Below are 21,431 nucleotides of genomic sequence, written 5' to 3'. Positions count from 1 at the left end.
TTTAATTTTAATTGATATTTATATTTTTTAAATAATATTAAAATAATTATAATATTTATAATAGTTATAATATTATAATATATAAAAATTATAATATTTATAATATTATAATATTTATGTCAATAATTGAAACAATTCTTTGTAGAAGAGAGGAAAAAATTATCTTTTTCCTTCTTAAGCATTAATATTTTTGTTTATTTAGATACATCAAAGTTTTTATTTAATTTTTTATTTATTTACTATTTGTTTATATATTATATCAATCATTTTATTTAATTATATATACAAATTATATATACATATATATATATATATATATATATATATATATATATAATTATATTCATTACGAGACTATTCATCTTTTTATCTGATATAAGAATTTATGTAGGAAAAAAATTCATATATGGAAATTTATAATACTTGTGTTGTCATCTATAGAAATTTAAACGAAGATCTCGAAAAAATTTTAATTATCAAATGAGATTATCTTGGTAGGTCCAAAGATAGTTAGAAAATTGATATTATCGATTGTCGGTAACATAAAAATATGAATTTATTCCAACTCAATGAGATTGATTTCATATGTATATAAAGTATATGAAATTCATTCAGAAATTATTTTATTATTATTATTTCAATCTAATTTTATTAATATTAATATATAAGAGAAATAAATAAATTAATTAAAACCTGCCAATATAGATAATCAATATTTTTTCCATCATTACTTATCACTTTCATGATTAAAAGTTCGCCATCTTATTTTATTCTACAAAAGCGATCTCAAACATCGACTTTTGATTGATTAATTTATTAATTTATTATTAATTTATTTATTACTTTATTGATATTATAATTGCAATATTCAACAATTTATTTATATCATAATTGTAATAACGCAGTCTATCAAAATATAAAATTAGAAAATGACATAATACATACTTATCTATCTGTAACATTATTCACAAATATTATAATATATTTATTAATTGCAGAATAACATACCTGGTTATACATTATAAAATTATTACATTTCGGCGAGAAAATAATTGAAGAAAATGGAGACTGCCCATTGGATTCACGCACAGAAACAGATCATCGATAACGAAATTACTATAACGCTTGTAAGATCGATCTTATACAATCAATACATTAACACGTCACGACACGCAAGACCCATGATACTTTACGAGAGATTCACTGATTTAATAACACTCGCGATTTTAATAACACGCCCGTGTTCCTTGACCGTAATTTCGAAATCTATCGAAAGGCTGTACTCCGAGAATCGAAATATCGACGCGTAATAATCGACTCGATTGCGAGGGCGCCCCGAAGCTTCCCCCCTCTGCCGGAGGTCGAGTTTATGAGCGACTGGGGTGCTGGGGTAACCGATGGATGCGCCGTGCATCATCACGAAGAAACGTCAAAATGAGAGCACCCTCGTGATAGCTCGCGGCGCGCAGTGCAAGTCAAGGTCCGCGCTTTAGCACCCCAATCCCGAGGAACGTCAACGGACAGCGACGTTGGCAGCGTCCGATGTCCCGCGACAGGCATTCGCGCTGACGCGAAAACGGCGAGCCGAAAGCGAGTCGAGTTGAGTGACAACTCTCTTGTTGATATCGTCTGGCGGTTCCGGAGAAAGCAAAGTGTGTACACGCTTCCTGGATCTTAATGATTTTTCACCTGTACATTACGCTACTTATGCCTGTCTGTCCCCCTAGGATCGTGTAAATTACTTCCTCTTTCACTCGTGTGTCAGTCCTTTTCCAGACGAAGAGGCTTGAGAAATATTGCGAAAGATTGTTTACTTATGAGTCATTCGGAGCTTGGATTGTGACAGTAATATATTTTAAAAAAATCTTTTTTCTGACGATTTACATTATTCGTCAAAATTTTAATGACTGTGAATGAGAGTTTAATATTTTTTCTGTATCATAGTGCAATATTTTGTTTTGTAAATATTAATCTTTAAAATTAACGTTGTTTCTATAAATGTCTTAAATTATGAAATATTTTTTCTGTATTGTAGTGCAATATTTTATTTTGTAAATGTAAATCTTTAAAACTAACATTATATCTATCAATGTTTTAAATTACTAAATATGTAATGTAGAAAAGATCTGAAAAAAAAAGTATAAAAATGTAAGAAACAATTTTATATATGGTTCTTTAAAAAAAAAAAAAAAAAAACTTATGATTTGCATTATGAATTAGCGATAAATTGATTTTTAAAGTCTGTATCTCTGGATGACTCATGCTTGTCACAAAGCCTTAATAGATTACAATATTTCATATATACTTCTCTCTGTATATATTGTTACATCTGCTCTCTTACAACAAAACATATACAAGATATACATAATTTTTCTACAAATGTAAAGTAGAGAATAATATATAAATAACAAATATAATATCTGATTTAATGATGTATATTTCACGTAACATCACATACACATCATCTTGTCACTAGGAAAACTACAACATTAGGGGACCTGCTGCAGGCACATTTGAGACCTGCGGTGGTTGGTGAATGGTGTTGCAGATAGATTCCGTGTGGGGCTGGGCGTCACCCCCGCTGCGCCTCCAGCTGGCCGGGGGGACCAGGGGTGCCTCGGGGAGAGCAGCTGTGGGTGTCCCATCCTCGCAGAGGATGGGTGAAATAGCTGTAGAACGCGCTCCTTCCCCAGCACGCCTCAGTCATACTTCTGAGAAGCATCCTCGTGCAACTCTAACCGAGCTTAATGTTCTTCGGCGTCATCGGGAGCTGTGCGATGTCGTTCTCAATGTTGGCTCCAGAAAAATATTTGCACATCGTGTCATTCTCTCAGCATGTAGCCCATACTTCAGGTAATGTGGTATGCAATTAATATTCTTCTTATTACTTAAGCATTGTGGCAAGAACCTATCGTAATATTGTATAACGCAAGTTAAATTTCTATCATTCAGGGCAATGTTTACTGGGGAGTTGGCGGAATCTAGACAAACTGAAGTAACGATACGCGACATAGACGAGATGGCTATGGAATTACTCATAGACTTTTGTTACACTTCTCACATTATCGTCGAAGAAGCAAATGTTCAAACTCTCCTTCCAGCAGCGTGCCTTCTTCAATTAGCAGAAATTCAAGATATATGTTGCGAATTTCTCAAACGCCAATTAGATCCGTCAAATTGCTTGGGCATCCGAGCATTTGCGGATACCCATTCGTGCCGCGAACTTCTGCGAATTGCCGATAAGTTTACTCAACATAATTTTCAAGAAGTACGTGCGAGGAAAATAAACGTTAATTAAATTCGAATTTTTTAATATTTATGAGTTTATGTATACTTTTCAGGTAATGGAGAGCGAAGAATTTTTGTTACTACCTGTTGGCCAATTGGTGGACATTATTTCATCGGACGAACTAAATGTACGTACGGAGGAGCAAGTATTTAGCGCCGTGATGAATTGGGTCAAGTATAACGTCACGGAAAGACGACAGCATCTATCTCAAGTTCTGCAGCACGTGCGATTACCGCTGCTTAGCCCGAAATTTTTAGTCGGCACCGTTGGATCCGATCTGTTAGTTCGTTCCGATGACGCTTGTAGAGACTTGGTGGACGAAGCGAAGAATTATCTGCTTCTGCCACAAGAAAGACCGTTGATGCAGGGACCCAGAACGAGACCCAGAAAACCTACGAGACGAGGAGAGGTGTTGTTCGCCGTTGGTGGATGGTGTTCGGGTGATGCCATTGCTAGCGTCGAAAGATTTGATCCTAATACTGCCGATTGGAAAATGGTCGCACCTATGAGCAAACGAAGATGCGGAGTAGGCGTAGCGGTATTAAATGATCTGTTATACGCAGTTGGCGGACACGACGGACAAAGCTACTTAAATAGCATTGAACGATATGATCCACAAACGAATCAGTGGTCTTGTGATGTAGCGCCTACCACCTCTTGCAGAACCAGTGTGGGTGTCGCTGTGTTGGATGGATTTCTATATGCAGTTGGTGGCCAGGATGGAGTACAATGCCTTAATCATGTGGAAAGGCAAGTGTCTAATTAATAAATTAATTTTCCAATCGACATTTGACATATAAATATGTAAAATAATGCTTAATGTATCATTTTATAGATATGATCCTAAGGAAAATAAATGGTCTAAAGTGTCGCCAATGACTACCAGAAGATTAGGAGTGGCGGTTGCTGTGCTCGGAGGTTATTTATATGCCATCGGCGGGTCTGATGGACAATCACCTCTCAACACGGTAGAAAGATATGATCCGAGACAAAATAAATGGTCCCAAGTGTCACCGATGTCTACGAGACGTAAGCATTTAGGCTGTGCTGTATTTAATAATCTAATTTATGCTGTGGGAGGACGAGACGATTGTATGGAACTCTCCAGTGCGGAACGTTACAACCCGCATACGAATTCCTGGAGTCCTATAGTAGCGATGACATCTAGGAGAAGTGGAGTAAGTTTATTTATTTTTTCTTTTATTTATTATGTGTAAAATATAAAAATATATGGAACATGCCGCATGATTTGCTTGCAAATAAGCTATTAATGTGTGTGTATATTTAAATCACTTTATGATTCATACATAACTTTGCATAATATTAAATTAAATACCTAACATGAATATTAATATTTGTCATGAATTTTAGGTAGGTTTGGCGGTAGTAAATGGTCAGTTGTACGCGGTGGGTGGATTCGATGGAACTGCGTATCTAAAAACAATCGAAGTATACGATCCGGAACAGAATCAATGGAAGCTATGCGGTTGTATGAATTATAGGAGACTTGGCGGAGGTGTGGGAGTAATGCGAGCTCCACAAACTGAGAATTACATTTGGTAGCTCAGGCCCCCCTCTTCAGCCCAAATGGCTGAAACTCCTCTAACTCCTCTTACACCGATAACGCCAGTTACACCTGTAACCCCTCCCGCCCCTGTATCGGTTCCTGTTGTTATAACTAATACTAGAAAACGCTACCGCCGATCGATGAGCATTATATAAGTAATATATGCATTTTGTAAAAGACTTTGCCTTTCTAAAGTTTCATGAGAACATCTTGCATCCAGATTTTTGTGTTTAATTTATTAGTAACTTTAAATTTTTATCTCTTTCCAGCTCATTCCAGCATAGATTGTGCGTAGAGAAGATGCGGATATTCCATCGATTTACTGCCGTTATTTTATATTTATATTACATCACATTATTTTACAGGACTTTTCGTCAATGTTATTTGTATTTTATTATATTATATAATATATAGATTCTAATTATTTAGATTTATATGCCTAAAATATTCTTAAAGAAATACCTGGTCTATCTTACAGATAGGATTTTAAATAATGTTTTTCTTATATGAAGAAAAAGAAAGGCAAAATCTCTTCCCTAACTTTGCCAGAAACATACATATTTTGAAAAAAATATATTTCCAGCTTCCATTTTACGTGAATGATCGAAATAAAAATTTACGTTGTCAGTCGTAGTCATAATTTTAAAGGGTTGCTTCTATGCCCAATAATACAAAAATGTAATATAAGATATGATAATTTCTCTCTATGTAAGGCTAGACTGCTCTTTTAAATACATGGATACCTTTTTTGTTTATAAGACTGAATCTCAACCAGAAAATATTAAAATATTAAACTGTGAAACAGTTAAAAAAAGAATTTCTTGTAAAGATAATAAATTATATCATTTGCTGCTAACAATTTGTACTTTTCTGATTTAAGGCATTTATTATATGTTATCAACGATTTATAACAAATGCCAAGAAGCACAATATGTATAATATTTAAGATTATATATTATTTAAACACGACATTTGAAATTGTTTTTTCGTGTTGCTGCAGGAAGATGCCATTTATATATAACCAACATCCGTTATATATCTTTAAATCTACAGAGGAGTAGCCTTATCGTACAAAATGGTGATAGGGATCATTGATCAATAATCTCATAATGTAACACATTGTAATTATGTAATAAGAATCAACAACATTGATTATATAATGATCAAATTGTTTTATAAATAATAACGAGTATTGTGTGTTTGCAATTTATTTTAGTAAAAATTGATCAATTGTATTATCAGAATGATTTAAAAGAAAAACGCTTAAATGTCGCTGTTACATTTATGAGATTGTTGAAGGCAGCAAAATGCATGTCTAGTGTAAGAACATATTGACGATGTAATGTAATTCTTTCTAAGCAGCTGGTTGCAGATATAATTATTCCAATTTACTGGTTATCGAATAACCATTACAATGACTTATTAGTACATTTCTCAATTAACTGCTGGACTATTCTATATAGTCAATTATTATATGTTTAAGTTATATACTTAATACTCGTGATACTATAGAAGAGAAATCATGGATTACTGTTCAGTTAATCAAACTAGACATTAAAATGGTACAAATTATATTGTAATGCGCGAACAAAGTTCAAATAAGTGTTCAATATCCAATCTCTGAATCTTATCTGATTTTGAAGAAGTTGGAGCCCTATATCTGAGAAAAAAAATGTATTATTATTTCCACAATATTTAACATGCATATTATTAGCTGATTAATTTTAACTCTTATGTCAAAACTTATACATAAGAGACATTGTATTGAGCTTTAATACAATCAGTTTCCCATAAATGAGAAATATCGAAAGTGATTATATTATTAATTATTGCATGCAATAATTCTGAGTATAAGACACAAAGTGTTAATGCAAATATATTGTTTTCTCATCTTATTAAACGAGATCAAAAGCTTATTCTGTACAATTGTTCAGTACAAAGGAAGAATCATAGGATTTCTTTCCTGTTCTTTGTCAATAAATTAAAAAAAGTGTGCATTAGAATTTGCGTAAACCATTATGTATACTGTTGTCTTGTATATAAAATATCCTGCTATTTCTTCTCCTGGAATAACAATTTTTTTAAGACTTTTTCTTTTTATAAAGGAGAAATGCAAACTTAATGCAGAGATTTTGCGGAATTATAAATGTTACATAAACATGATTTATTATTTTGAATAATAGAGAAATTTGATAATTCATTATTTTGTTGCAGATTAAAAAAAAAGTATTACAAAGGTTAGGAAAAATTTATAAACTATCGTTATATTATGTGCATGTATTTAATACATATTTACACACATTTTCATGTGAGGCTACTGTAAAAATCCATTACTAATATTAATAACCTATATAATTTTTAGTAAAAAAATGATACATATGTTGAAAAAATAAACTGCTCAAAATTTATGAAATAAAATACTAAATGAGCCATATAAAAATTTAATACTATTAAAATTTCAACACTTTCTTCCTTTGTATTGAAACTTACATCCCAACTTTCAAAGTGCCATTTTGTTTTGGCAAAAACATGTTTTTTTATATATTACTGATTAAAAATCTAGAGTAATTTTTGAAAGAATTCATGAACTATTTTTTTTCTTTAGAAATATTTTACGAAAAGGATATAATAAGAAGCTTTTAAATTAAAGCTCCAAGCAATGCGACATACATACATATATATAATACCATATGATATGAGTCACGAAAAGTACATACATACGTCCTTACTTGCATGCCTCTGTACTTTTTTTATAATTCTCTCTTTTTCCCTCCAACACGTGCACGTGGGTTTATCTCATTTTGAGTGCAGAAAGTGCGTAAGATGGCGCAGTTGAAAGGTGCAAATCTATATATGACGTATGTACGGCATAAGTCAAATGCGAAGGGGATATGGCGACCGTGGTGTCGTAGAAGTTGGTGAGCTGACTTTCGATTTCCACCTGGACTTACATGCTCGTGTCTCCCGTAATCGAGAGTAATCGTAAAGTATACAGTAGATTGAGGAGAGCACGACACGATGAGCTTCTTCAGCAAAGTTTTCGGCGGCAAGAAGGAGGCGGCTGCTCCTTCGACGGCCGAGGCGATCCAGAAACTGCGGGAGACGGAGGATATGTTGATAAAGAAACAGGAATTCTTAGAGACCAAAATAGATAATGAAGTGCTGATAGCGAAGAAGAACGCGTCGAAAAATAAGCGAGGTATTAATAATAATTCTCGGCTTTAAATTTGGATTTGACGACACAACTGTCATCGCGTGACAGTTTATTTATTGTCATTTCATTCATAATTCACAGCGGTGGGGATTATTCTTTTATTTTGTGACCTAATATACATACTCTTATATGAATTTAATTTGCCATGTATGAATAGTAGTTTGATGGAGCATTAACGGTATCATCTGTTTTCAGCTGCTATCCAAGCATTGAAGAGGAAAAAGCGATATGAAAAACAGTTACAGCAAATTGATGGCACGCTATCTACGATTGAAATGCAAAGAGAGGCACTGGAAAGTGCAAACACAAACACTGCCGTTCTTACCACCATGAAGGGTGCCGCAGATGCAATGAAGGCTGCGCATCAGCATATGTAAGATATATTTTAGTTACATGATTATTGGTATATTCGAAATAATATAAGAGTAATAATTGTCTATTTGACAATCATAATTTATGCTCCTATTTGTATTAGAGTGTAATTATTTTGTTTTTATTTCAGGGATGTTGATCAAGTGCACGATATGATGGATGATATAGCAGAGCAACAAGATGTGGCTAGAGAAATTTCCGATGCTATATCTAATCCAGTAGCGTTTGGCCAAGATGCCGATGAAGATGAACTAGAAAAAGAGTTGGAAGAACTTCAACAAGAACAGCTCGACAAAGAATTACTTGGTATTGATACAACGACAGATGAACTGCCAGCAGTGCCGACTTCAGTCCCTGTTGCACCAAACAAAACCCGCACAAGTAACTATTATTTTAAGCCACATTGCTACTGTAGGAAAATTTTAATCAATTTGATACAAAGTCAATAAGTCAATAATTATAATTTATGGCATAATAATTTATTATTGACATTACAATATAAAACATTGTAATTTTATTTTTAGAAGCTAAACCAGAAGAAGATGAGGACTTAAAAGAATTGGAAGCTTGGGCATCGTAAAGTGATTAAAAGTGACATTGAAATCAAAGATACAGGACGTTTTTAGATAAATGTAAATTATATATTATTATTACCACCATAATGTGCATAATATTATATCATTTATCTTGCATTAATTAAATAACTGATTAAATTAATTTTTTAATGTAAGTCCGCATTGTTTAGCTTTTTAAGCAATTTAAAAAAAAAAGAAAGCTATCGAAGTTAATAATTAAGCTTTGGTAAAGATTATATTGCTTGTATTTTTATGCTGACAAATATTAACAATTGAACAGCAACAAATATGGCTGAATAAGTATCAGTGAATAATGGCGAGAGATTGAGTAGATATATATTTTATATTTACAGTAAATATATTGATATAATAAATGGAGATTGAAAAGAGAAAACGATATGAGAAACGATGAATGCAATTCATGTAATATAAATCCTTGTAAGAACGATGAATGCAATTCATGTAATATAACTGTAAAGAAACAAAATAACGCAGCTTACGTATATTATGTGAAAAAATTGATAGATTGTAAGTCTAATACATGTAATGAAAATAGATCGAGCGAGACTTCTATGCTTAGAATATTTTACAATAATAGTGAGAATCAAATAAAAAAAAGGGAATCTAATAAGACGAATCTTATTTTCATTCATTCGCATCTTTTGCTCAGCAGTTTTGACTATCCTTATTTTTTTAAGTAGAAAGATTCGTCTTAGGGTGCATTCGGAAATTTTACATGTGAAGTAGAATAGCATTTAATTGATTCACAACAGACATTTTTTTTTCTCGATGATCAATTAAAAATCTAGGACTAGTTTTACGAATTTTTACGTTTCTGTATCTCTCTCTCTCCTCCCCCCCCCTCTCTCTTTTTCTTTTTATCTTTCTCTTTCTACTTTCCATGTGTTCTTCAGATTGCAATTTGAATTGTAGTAAAAAATTTATAAGCGAATATTAGGAATAATTCTACCGCTGAATCACACAACGTTTCTTATTAGCATATTCCTGGTCGTCTGCATATATAAATTTCTTACAATACTTTATTTATAAGCTGTCTCTTGCACACATCTCTTTTTTTATTAATTTAATATTAAATTTAATGTTAGAATTAATTTTTTAAACAATTTATGAAGAATCAATTTTTTAAATAATCTCTAAGTATCTATATAAATAGATATATTTTTGTGTGAATTTAAGAAGTTAGATTATTGAATTATTAATATTTTCTTTGTGCAATTTATGTAATTATATTTCGTTAATATCGTATTATTTATAAAATCGCGGATTTCAACGATGCAGATGATGAGAATAATATAATATCGAATCAGAGTTTCAAGACGAATATTGTTTTGTTAAATATTAACAAAGCTATTGATGATGTCGAAAAATTAAAAAGGATTATAATAAAATATATAAAAGTCCTATGTAATTCTATGCGCATAAAAAGATACCTACATAAAAAGATACTCTAGCAATATATTACGTAACGTATTTTTTTAGAAAGATTAGAATTCTGGTATATATTCAAGAGTTAGGCACAAGAGCGTTGCAGATAATAATGTATGCTTCTGTAATGATAGAATTAAAAAGAGAAACAGATCTATATTGAAAATTATTGTGAAAAAATTAAAGCAGCTAAAAATTTCTATAATTATACGTTACTATCTGCTTGATAACGATTTTAAAAATTAGGGCATTGATGAACTTATAATTATAGATTATATTATTATAGACCATTAATTGCATTATAAATTTTAGAACTAGATTTTTTTCTGTTAATGTAAATTATTTTTAAATACAAGAATATATATATTTTCGTATTATTTTTAAATACAAGAATATATATATATATGTTTCTTGAGAATTACAAAATATAAAAAATTATTGTTATTCTTAAAGCAAAAAGTTATTCTTTATCTTATCTTTATTATAAAAGATTTATTAAATTTGCATATAATTAGAAAACATACAATAAAAATATTTTATTTAAACAAGTTATTTAAACATAAACTTTCACTAATTAATAAAATTTTTATCAAGAATTCTTGTCATATATTAAAATTGTATTTGTATATCTAGATATATGTACTACATATCTTTAAAACGTCATATTTTAATTTTGTTTAGTTTGCTTAATTGAGTTTTTTTACACAATATCGAACACTGCTAATTTATTCGACATTTAAATATACATTCACTTATAAAAAACATCAATGCTTCGAAATTAAACAAAATCATTAAAAATATATTATCAATATAGAATTTCTTATCATTTTTCTCCATTATCTCTCATATGTTTATATTATTATAATAATTATTTTATTATATATATATATATATATATATATATATATATATATATATTAGAAGAGTAAATATTGCCATATATAACTTGTCTAATTTGTAACAATTAATTAATATATATATATATATATATATATATATATATATAATATTTTTATAACATTATATAATATATAATTATTTTATTATTATATTATTCGCTTGCATATATTAAATTAATCATCGCGGAATATTTTATCATTCAATGATATGCCATCTTTCCTGTATTAGGAACAGAGACTGCGCTATGTCGGGATGCTGGATGATCAATACTGTCACACCTTGGACCAAAGATCCGAATCAAGAAAGAACGTATTGTCTAATAGCATCATGGTAACGCATACCTGTGTAACAGGCATCGCCGGTGAGTATATTTTTCAATTTTGTGCATTATTTTATACGTATATCTTTTCGATTGTTTAAATGTTAGACAGTTATTAAAGGACGAATGATCAATTGCTCGAAACGCACTACCAACCTCAAACGTTGTTCTGTATAAAACTCCGTAAGGGAACAGTTAAAAAAAATTTATATCACTTGATGATACATATTATAATATAATTATTTAATATTGACACAAATTTTCCTAAAAAAATTGTATAATTTTTATTTAAATTATATTTTTTTTATTTCATTGGAAAAATGTAACTTATATTTAATGATGTCGAATTAAGACAAATTGAAAGATGGGACAAAATCTCAAGAAAAGTCTTGATTTCCAATGTTTTATTATACAGCTACAATACGTGCACAGAATAAACTTAAAGATTTAATTAAAAAATTAGTCTTTATATATATGCGTGTGTATGTAAACTAACTTTTTAATTAAATCTTTAAGTGTGTGTATTTATATTTATCACATATATATATATATATATATATATATATGTATATATATATATATATATAATATTTATATTAAATAATATTTATAATAATATTGAAAGACTTAAAGATTTAATTAAAAGATTATTATTAAGTTATTTATTAATTTATTAAAATTATATGTTGTACATAAAAAAATTATATATATAATTTTAATATATTAATAAATTAATAAACTAATTTTTAAATTAAATCTTTAATCAATTATTCATGTGCTCGTTTAAACAAGAATGATTTGTCTTCGTGCAATGATATCATATTCGCATAAATTACAGATCTACCCACTGACGAATCGATCGAAGAAATTGCCGAATCAGTGGATGAATTGCGAGAGAAGCTCGCCAATATGAAAAAGCTCATGGAAGAGCGAAAAGGCACGACACTGGGAGAAATTAGTGCCCGAAAAAGAAAAGAAACTTCCGACATAATAGACGGCAATTTTTTGTCCTGGATTTTCGGATCGGTGCTCTTAGTAATTTTAAGCGTGAGCTTTTATGCCTTCTATAATCTTTATCACGCAGTGCTGAAGAAATTTCCGTCCCATCATACGGAATTATAAAAAGATGTACGAAAAAATGGGAAGAAATTCAAAATTGGAATTTTCGTATAAACATTCTATTAAAAATTCCAAAAGCGGCCTCTTTTAATTTCCTTTTTAATGTTAGAAAACAAAATACGAACAATTCCAAAAACAACAAATTTTTTCACTACATATATACAAATTTTTCAATCGATTAATAATAGATTTTTTTCACGTAATTTGTCAGAGAATAATTAATGATTGAAAAAGCTAGTGAATTAAAATTAATAAAAGGAAATAGATGACAATGTATATTCAATTAATTTTACGGTTTACTTAATATAAATTTAATTTGAAGCTTAATTATAAAAATATGTAATACGTAGGAATTTTTTAATTCTTTACAAAAATATAGAAAAAATTTAAAAAATATGATAAATTTTTTTTCGATATTTTTTTGAAGAATAATTATCGCCAGATCAATCAAAGAAGTTTTATTAAAAATTAATAAAATATATTTGATGATTAAATGAGAAATATATCAGGCATTATTTAATTATTGATTATTGAATTTTAGGAAAATATCGCAAATTTAATTCAAATTAATATGTTAATAATATGCTTTGTCAGTGCGTGAATGAAATTCGTGAAATTTAAATTACAAATATTGAAAAGAATTAAAAGATGTTGATGGCGAACCGTATATTTCTGGGAAATAAAATGTGATGTAAATTTTAGACAGAGAAGAGATATTTATTTTATCTATTTAGATAGATAGAATTTGTGGTGATAAAAGATCCGACAAATTTTTTTTAGTATTTCAAATTAAGTGCCTTAAAAAAATTATGAATTAAATGTTCTGCTATGTGTTATAATGTTATAATGTTTATTATATATGTATATGTACATGTATAAACAAATTTATTTAGTCAGTCACTAATTTGAAACTTCTATTAAATTTGAAATAAATCAGGTATATATTATCTCAAGTATCAACATAAAAAATACTTAATATATTATTGAATTAAATTTGAAAAAAAAGAATTCTCACTTTTATATAATTAATTGTTATTGTCTCACTAATGCGACAAGTTAAATGATAAGTTCTTTCTACTGATAAGTTCTTTTTCTACTAAATATCGCTATACATGTAATGTGAATAAAAAATTAAAACCAATATTTTATTTCATAGTTTTAGAAATATATAATATAATATAATATAATATAATTCATATGTATCAAATTGTTGTATTTTTTTTGTTCAAATCAGTGACTGAAATAAATACAATGTTATATTTACGAATAAACTGTTAAAAAGGAGATTCATTAGCGATAATAGATAGAGTAGTATTATTTTTTTGTTCCCTACGTTTTTATAGCAAAATTGAACATTTTATGATAATTTTATGATAATTTCGCTTTATTAAAAAAATAGTAAATTTTATATGTATTAAGTAATATTTTTTATTCACATTTTTACATTAAACAAAATACTCAGCAAACAAGATCAGCAGTAATTAGCAATAATTTATACGTTTCGTTAAATCAACTATTTCAAGCAATAGTTGAATATTTTGTCTTTAAGCTCTCTTTTCGTCTGGAAATATGATTCCTTGCTATTTTTATCTCTTAGTACATTATTTTATTTTATTCAAAGCGCAAACATTCGTTAGTTTGATTATATTTATTCAACATTTAAATCTCAACTTTCGTTTTACGCAAACATCTTTCTTCAATTCTATTATTATATTGAATCGAATTTCGATAGAAGTCTCGTCTTCAATATTTGATAAAACGTATTCTACATTTTTTATTTAGTTTCAGGATCATTGAAGCTGAATTTATAAAATTTAATTGCAATTCAATTCATCGAATACCAATAAAAAAATACATTTATGTGTGCGATTTAGAAAAAAGTTGACTTTTTTTTGTATTTCTATACCTATTAATTTCTATTTTGAAGGTAGAAGTGTGCAAATGCTTTTTCTATCTCTTTATAATGCACATATATATGTTTGATATATATTAATTATTTCTAACTTTCGAAGATACCGTTGACATTACTTTTGTGGATAAAATCTAGAAAAGAGTAAACGGTTTATATGCATATAATTTTCTATAAAGAGTTTAATATAAAAGTTGCAATTTTTTACTCACACGTTCCTTCAATTCCATTATTCCAGTATTATGCTGAAATAAACATATAATTGGAAATTGATTTTATATAAAATAAAAAAATAATATTTTCTCACCAAAAGTATAAGGAATGCCATAATGCATAATTCGACGAAAATAAAAATCCATAATATCTTTAAGTCTATTGTCCACATTTTATAGCAAAAACAAAATAGCGAAAACCGTATATTATTAATAATTTATATAAATTTTGTTTCTACTATTAATTTTTGTAGCGTAATTGATGAGTGATATTAACTTAAATCAATTTGAATATCGTCACTGTTTTATAATCATCTATCGAGAAATATCGCGATATATTGAAAACATAATAAAATCGCGCATAATATATCGCGCTAATTTCAATTTCTTATTTCGAAAGATGATAGAAACGAAAAGATCCTTTTATTCTCTTGATATAAAATTTAATATTTAAAAAACCTAATTTAAATCTAAACCTAGTTTAATTTGATAAAAATCTAATTTAAATGTCAATTAGAGCGCGATTCTTAATAAAGTGCGTAAAATTATATTAATATTTATGTTTATTTCAATAAAAAAATTATTTATATTATTAATACTTATAATAATATGATAGGTACAATAGGTACTTTGATATTTTTTTTATAAAGGGAGAAATTATTATTTATGATAATAACATGTTATATACATAAATAATTATATTATAAAATTATGTAATGTATTTTCGAGAAATTATTATATATATTATATAATCTCCGAGAATATATATAACGCCATATTTTAAAAATATACATTCCGGAATAATTGTTATATATATATAAAGAATATTTGTATATTATAAAAACCTATATACTATAAAAAATGGAACAATTTTTTTACATCAGATGAGAGCGTATTTCCATTTCAAAATCGTCAAAGTCTTTCATCGGATTGCGCGAATTTTATTTATAAAAAAGCAAGATTTAGGTACCCTGCTGACAGGTAGGGGTGCAAGGTAAGTGTCGCATTTCCTGAATTTATTAATAGATCGAAAACATGTTTTTCCAACAGCAACGGCAGTCGCGCAAAACTTTGCGCCGCTGCAAGTCGTTCTCGTCGTTTAATGCTGAGACAGGCCTATTCGAGATGCGTATGTTTGTCACTCGAGAGGAAGAGCACGAGGGGTTGTAACGGTGCGCGATTCATAACCTGCGGAGATGAGACTTCACGGAGATACTCGTCGGCAGACGCTGAACGCAAACTGTCATTCCTGTCATCCGGCGAGAAGGGTTATTCATCCGAAAGCTTTCCGCGCTTACCGTCCCAATCGCAGATCGTCATCGCCGGTGCAGGGACGGTCGCCAATTCGGTTGCCTATCACTTGATACTGAACGGATGGAACGATGTCCTCGTCCTGGAGCAAAATACGTAAAAATTCCTCTAATTTATAACTTGTTCTATCTCATTGTCAGATTTTCTAGCTTACAATTATCTTTTAGCTTTGAATATTGCATATCTAACAATAACAGAAAATTTATATATATAGTAATTAATTAATATATATTTAGAATTAGTGAAATAATAGATTCGTTAAATTGACTAGATAAATATTCTTTAAATATTCTAGAATTGGCAGTGGATCTTCACATTTTGGTTCTGGTACAATTGGGCTCTTTAAACCAATCTCTCGCAGAAACCTGATTGCATACAGCATCAAATTATATCAACGGTTGCAAGATATGGGCTATGATATAGGATTGAGACAGTGTGGTAGTATAAATTTAGCGCAGTCCAAGGATAGGATGGTAGCTCTTAAGAGAAGAATGGCCTACAACATACCCACTGGATTGCATTGTGAAGTACATAATTTATTTTTTATAATTTATCATGATACAAGTATATGATATGCATATAATATTGATTTAACATAACTGTACTGGTTACTTAAATCAACTGAAGATTATAATAGCTGTGAAGAATTATTGTGAGAAATTATATATATTTCTAATATATATTTTATAATAATTAGTTTATTATAATTAGTCATAATTATAATTAGTCACCAATAACATCAAATTGTTTTATTATAAGTAAAAAATACAATTATTAATACATTATAGATTTTGGGCAAGGAAGAATTGAAAAGATTACATCCGTACTTATGTGTTGACGATCTGGAAGGAGCAATTTTTGTACCGGAAGATGCTGTTGCTAATCTAAGTGCAATTTGTGAAGTCTTAGCAAAACTGGCAAAACAAGGAGGAGCACGATATATTGAACATTGTCATATAGAAGAAGTAAAGACTGAGAAAGGGGCTGTTAAATATGTCAAAACTGAACATGGTACTGTTTCTTGTGAATATTTCATTAATTGTGCTGGGATGGTAAATATATTTTTGTATTAGTTTGAAATATCTAATAATAATATTATAATAATAATATTATATAATATTTTAGTGGGCTCGTGAATTAGGATTAAGATGCACACCACCTGTCAGAATTCCTGCATATCCTGTGGAACATTTATATGCAGTTATACCGCCTTTGTCATCAAGAATTGATACATCTTTGCCATATGTACGAGATTTTGACTCGTATTCATATATGAGAGAATGGCAAGGTACATATCTCTTCTCTCATACACTGTATTAAACATGATTGATGGATAAAAAAGTATATGTTACATTTAGAACTGCATATATGATAATGATAAAATTAATATAATGATATATAGGCGGACTTTTACTTGGTTGGTTTGAACCTAATGCAAAACATGCATTTGGAAGCGGTAATGTTCCTTCAAAAAATTGGATGGAACATGTAAAAAGTGATCCAGCTCATTGGCAACCACTATGGGACAAAGTTATACATAGATTACCAATTTTAAAAGAAGTAGAACATCCAAATGTATATAATTGTCCTGACAATTTTACTCCAGATAGTAGATGGATATTAGGAGAAAGTCCTGAAGTAAAAAATTATTTTGTTGCTGTTGGAATGAATGGCAATTCATTGCAAGGTACTTTTTGAATATGTCTCTAATTTTTTTTTAATTTTTTTTATTGTACATTTTTATTATATATAAAAAACTTGATATTTTTAGCTATATATTTTTTTAAAAGGTGCTGGTGGAATTGGTAAAGAAATTGCTGAGTCTATAATAAATGGTGAATCCAAACAAGAAGTACTCCCATTCAATGTACAAAGGTTTCTAGATTTGCACAATAATAAACAATATCTACAGCAGAGAATGAAGGAAGTAGTCGGTCGAAATTATGCTATACTATATCCTCTTCAATCAGAATACAAATATGCTCGTAAATTACGTTGTTCACCTTTGTATTCTGTTTTGGAGGAACGTGGCGCAGTTTTTGGTATAAAAATGGCTTATGAGCGTCCACTTTATTTTGATTCAACTTATAAACGTAAGTTTTTTTAACAATAAAATTTATTATTAATATGTTTGACATTTACAAGTATTATATAAATTTAAAAGGAGGACAGAAAAAGCCGATTATGCCGAAAGGAAGTTTCTATAAACCAAAATTCTTCGATTTTATGAAGGAAGAATTTCAAGCATGTAGAGAAGGAGTTGGGATAATAGATATGAGTTCATTTTCAAAGATTGAAATAAAAGTAAGTGAATGATGTAATGATAAAATGGCAAAATTAGAAATTCTTTACTAATTTTTCTGTATAAGTCACATTTAATGACTTATACAGTAAGAAGTCAATTAATCAGTCAATTAATACAGTATATTAGTAATAAGTCAATTAATCAGTCAATTAATACAGTATATTAGTAATAAGTCAATTAATCAGTCAATTAATACAAATTTCAAATATGAGAAAAATTTATTTTCTATCTAAAATTTGATCATAGATGTGTAGTTTCTAGTTTCACTGATTCAAGTATGTCCTCATTCTAATAATTGATTTAATTATAGTCCAGTCATGAAGAAGTAGTAGAGTATCTACAACAATTATGTTCTAATGATGCTAATATACCAGTGGGCGGAATAGTTCATACTGGAATGCAAAATGAAAAAGGTGGTTATGAAAATGATTGTATATTAGTGCGACAGAGTGAAAATAGTTATTTCATGGTCTCACCGACATTACAGCAGACACGTATTTATCAGTGGATGTCTAGGTAGATAATATTTTGCTTCTGATTATAATCTCAAATGAAAAAACATACATAAATTTGAGATTAAATAAAAATTCAATTTTGTGTACTAATAAAAAAAATTATCACTATAGAAATATATATTTTGAGAAAAAAAATTGTCATTATAAGAATTAAATTTATTATTTCGATTTATTATTTCTCAAATTAGTATCCATTTGATTAAGCATAGTATTGTTATTAATATAATTATTATAATATATTATATATTAATATAATATATTAATATAATTTATTAATTATTTTATTGTTTTTTATTAATTATATATTTTATTAATTATTATTAATATTAATAATTAATAATATTAATATTATTAATATTATAATTAATCATTTTATCCAATAAAATAGACATTTGCCGGCAGATCATTTAGTAGGTCTTAATGATGTCACTTCAAAATACACAGTGATCAACATAGTAGGTCCCAAAGCTACTGAACTGCTTTCTGAATTATCCAATTCTGACATCAATCTTTCACCCTTCACTTATAAGGTCGGATCATTTTCTAATTATTGCTGGTAATGTTTTTTTTTTATTTCTTTTATATAGATATTTTAAATTAATAATGTTTTTGAAATTGTAGACAGTAAACATCGCATATGCTTCAGATGTTATGGTAATGGCATTTACACATACGGGCGAATCTGGCTATTGTTTGTACATACCTTCGGAATATGCGCTACATGTTTATTCAACATTAATGGCTATAGGAAAGGATTATGGTGCAAGAGATGTTGGCGTTCTTACACAACGTTTTATGAGGATAGAGAGATTTATTCCATTCTGGGCTGAAGAATTGACACCATATGTGACACCATATGAAGCTGGAAATGGCTATAGAGTAAAATTGAATGTTAATATCACAATAGTATATTTATTTTCTTATATTTATTTTCTATGTATACATTTATACATTTGAAGTAAAAAATGAATGTTTTTATTTTAATAGAGCATAATCGTTTTTTCTTTTTTATATTATAAAAGATTAAAAATAGAAAATTGTAAAAAAGATTAAAATATAGGAATAATATAGTTATACTAAAATAAATTCAAGACAGCAGAATTAGAATAAAATAGTTTAAAGAGAACTTAATATTAAATTTTATAATTATGCTGTACAGAAACAAAACTATTTTATTGGAAAATCTGCTTTACAACGTCAAAAGACGGAGGGAGTAACGAAACGATTAGTTTTATTTGTACTCAATGGTATGGATTTGAATAAAGATGTATGGGCATGGGGTGGTGAACCATTATATCGAAATGGTGAATTTGTTGGTACAGTTACATCAGCTGGGTAAATATCGATTTTTCTAGATATTGTATTATATTATCACTTACATATTTTACATTAGCACATTGTTATGTTACTATTACTCTTTCAGCTATGGTTTTGTAACAGAGAAACTGATTTGTCTTGGATTTATTAGTCTCCCTAAAACAAGACATGAGCAAGAGATACATGTTATTACCACAGACTTTATAATGGATCCAACAGCTCGTTATGAAATTGATATTGCTGGTACTAGATTTCCTGTTAAACCACATATCCATCCATTACCTATACCAGTATTAAGTAGCAAGTCAAACCAAAAGTATATTCCTACTCCAGTTATCTCATATCAAAGTGATGTTTCATGTTAGAAATAATACTTTAGTCATTTTTATATAATTTCCATTTGTCTGGAATTTATGAAACAAAAATGTCTAAACACCTGTAGTTCCTATGTGATAAATAATAATTCTTTATGTATAATTATGCATAATTCTCCTTTTATGTAAAAAATGTAATTATGAAATTAAAATATTAATATTCTAATTATGTGGCGCTCCTCTCTATTAGTTAATCTCCGATTTTTTATTAAAATTCTTCTTCTATTAAATTTCTTATAAAAAAATGACAGAGTAATGATTATAATTTAAGCATGGAGACTAGCCAAAGAAGTATCCTGGAAAATTAAATATTTTATTTTTTATTTAAAAGGAATTTTATCTATATATTAGATACATCTCAAAATAATTAAAATATGAATAATTTGCAATTTCTTAATTATCTATCATTAATGTTTCTCTTATTAAATTAGTTATATATTATATATGCATATTGTGTTAAATGGGTGATATTTAGCATCGAAAATTAGATATTTAGAACATTTTGTATATATACAATATATGTATACTTTGTGAATTATGTGATTATAATTTTAAACATAGTGATAATCATAAATATGATATTTTCCATATCACTATGTTTAAAATTATAATCACATAATTCACAAATATAGTCAAAATTATTATATTGGACAAAATATTTACTCTGTTATAACGTATTATTATTAC

General features: G+C 28.6%; 4 protein-coding genes across 8 annotated transcripts; all 4 read left to right on the top strand.

Moving 5' to 3' along the window:
• The first annotated feature begins 1,347 nt into the window (after positions 1 to 1,347).
• On the top strand, positions 1,348 to 5,650 carry LOC105248733 (kelch-like protein diablo). 5 transcript variants are annotated; one of them, XR_003122848.1, is made up of 7 exons: positions 1,348 to 1,652; positions 2,477 to 2,853; positions 2,953 to 3,268; positions 3,342 to 4,039; positions 4,125 to 4,467; positions 4,661 to 5,011; positions 5,126 to 5,650. XR_003122848.1 is itself a non-coding variant. In XM_011253677.3 (6 exons), exons 2-6 carry the CDS (start codon positions 2,537 to 2,539, stop codon positions 4,850 to 4,852), a joined length of 1,866 nt encoding a protein of 621 aa, XP_011251979.1. In that variant the 5' UTR covers positions 1,348 to 1,652; positions 2,508 to 2,536; the 3' UTR covers positions 4,853 to 5,252. The 5 variants fall into 5 exon arrangements, 4 of the variants coding, with proteins under 4 accessions (XP_011251979.1, XP_011251978.1, XP_011251980.1 ...); XM_011253677.3 differs by having other exon boundaries at positions 2,508 to 2,853; positions 4,661 to 5,252; XM_011253676.3 differs by having other exon boundaries at positions 4,661 to 5,252.
• Positions 5,651 to 7,732: 2,082 nt separating this feature from the next.
• On the top strand, positions 7,733 to 9,868 carry LOC105248732 (charged multivesicular body protein 4c). Its single transcript, XM_011253675.3, has 4 exons — positions 7,733 to 8,055; positions 8,266 to 8,443; positions 8,573 to 8,823; positions 8,967 to 9,868. The coding sequence occupies exons 1-4, from the start codon at positions 7,875 to 7,877 to the stop codon at positions 9,020 to 9,022; spliced, it is 666 nt and encodes a 221-aa protein (XP_011251977.1). The 5' UTR covers positions 7,733 to 7,874; the 3' UTR covers positions 9,023 to 9,868.
• Positions 9,869 to 11,576: 1,708 nt separating this feature from the next.
• On the top strand, positions 11,577 to 12,945 carry LOC105248731. Its single transcript, XM_011253674.3, has 2 exons — positions 11,577 to 11,724; positions 12,521 to 12,945. The coding sequence occupies exons 1-2, from the start codon at positions 11,616 to 11,618 to the stop codon at positions 12,802 to 12,804; spliced, it is 393 nt and encodes a 130-aa protein (XP_011251976.1). The 5' UTR covers positions 11,577 to 11,615; the 3' UTR covers positions 12,805 to 12,945.
• A 2,914-nt stretch (positions 12,946 to 15,859) lies between these two features.
• Positions 15,860 to 20,843, top strand: LOC105248730 (pyruvate dehydrogenase phosphatase regulatory subunit, mitochondrial). The gene is made up of 12 exons (XM_011253673.3): positions 15,860 to 16,329; positions 16,529 to 16,760; positions 17,022 to 17,285; positions 17,359 to 17,521; positions 17,636 to 17,920; positions 18,024 to 18,326; positions 18,398 to 18,537; positions 18,849 to 19,054; positions 19,442 to 19,583; positions 19,675 to 19,944; positions 20,213 to 20,388; positions 20,477 to 20,843. Exons 1-12 carry the CDS (start codon positions 16,025 to 16,027, stop codon positions 20,733 to 20,735), a joined length of 2,745 nt encoding a protein of 914 aa, XP_011251975.1. The 5' UTR covers positions 15,860 to 16,024; the 3' UTR covers positions 20,736 to 20,843.
• The last annotated feature ends 588 nt before the right edge of the window (positions 20,844 to 21,431 follow it).

The sequence above is a fragment of the Camponotus floridanus genome, unplaced genomic scaffold (assembly GCF_003227725.1).
Source record: "Camponotus floridanus strain SB8 unplaced genomic scaffold, Cflo_v7.5 scaffold23, whole genome shotgun sequence".
Taxonomy (NCBI): domain Eukaryota; kingdom Metazoa; phylum Arthropoda; class Insecta; order Hymenoptera; family Formicidae; genus Camponotus; species Camponotus floridanus.
Note: the sequence above shows the minus strand (reverse complement) of the source record. Positions and strands in the feature narration are given on the sequence as shown.

Bases quoted from the DNA above. Each gene is read 5' to 3' on its own strand.
- LOC105248731 (XM_011253674.3), top strand. From the start codon at position 11,616: ATGCTGGATGATCAATACTGTCACACCTTGGACCAAAGATCCGAATCA. The intron at 11,725-12,520 runs GTGAGTATATTT...CATAAATTACAG, and splicing joins CTGTGTAACAGGCATCGCCG to ATCTACCCACTGACGAATCG.
- LOC105248733 (XM_011253677.3), top strand. From the start codon at position 2,537: ATGGTGTTGCAGATAGATTCCGTGTGGGGCTGGGCGTCACCCCCGCTG. The intron at 2,854-2,952 runs GTAATGTGGTAT...TCTATCATTCAG, and splicing joins GCATGTAGCCCATACTTCAG to GGCAATGTTTACTGGGGAGT. The intron at 3,269-3,341 runs GTACGTGCGAGG...TATACTTTTCAG, and splicing joins CTCAACATAATTTTCAAGAA to GTAATGGAGAGCGAAGAATT.
- LOC105248730 (XM_011253673.3), top strand. From the start codon at position 16,025: ATGCTGAGACAGGCCTATTCGAGATGCGTATGTTTGTCACTCGAGAGG. The intron at 18,327-18,397 runs GTAAGTTTTTTT...TAAATTTAAAAG, and splicing joins TTTTGATTCAACTTATAAAC to GAGGACAGAAAAAGCCGATT. The intron at 19,055-19,441 runs GTAGATAATATT...CCAATAAAATAG, and splicing joins ATTTATCAGTGGATGTCTAG to ACATTTGCCGGCAGATCATT.
- LOC105248732 (XM_011253675.3), top strand. From the start codon at position 7,875: ATGAGCTTCTTCAGCAAAGTTTTCGGCGGCAAGAAGGAGGCGGCTGCT. The intron at 8,056-8,265 runs GTATTAATAATA...ATCTGTTTTCAG, and splicing joins CGCGTCGAAAAATAAGCGAG to CTGCTATCCAAGCATTGAAG. The intron at 8,824-8,966 runs GTAACTATTATT...TTTTATTTTTAG, and splicing joins ACCAAACAAAACCCGCACAA to AAGCTAAACCAGAAGAAGAT.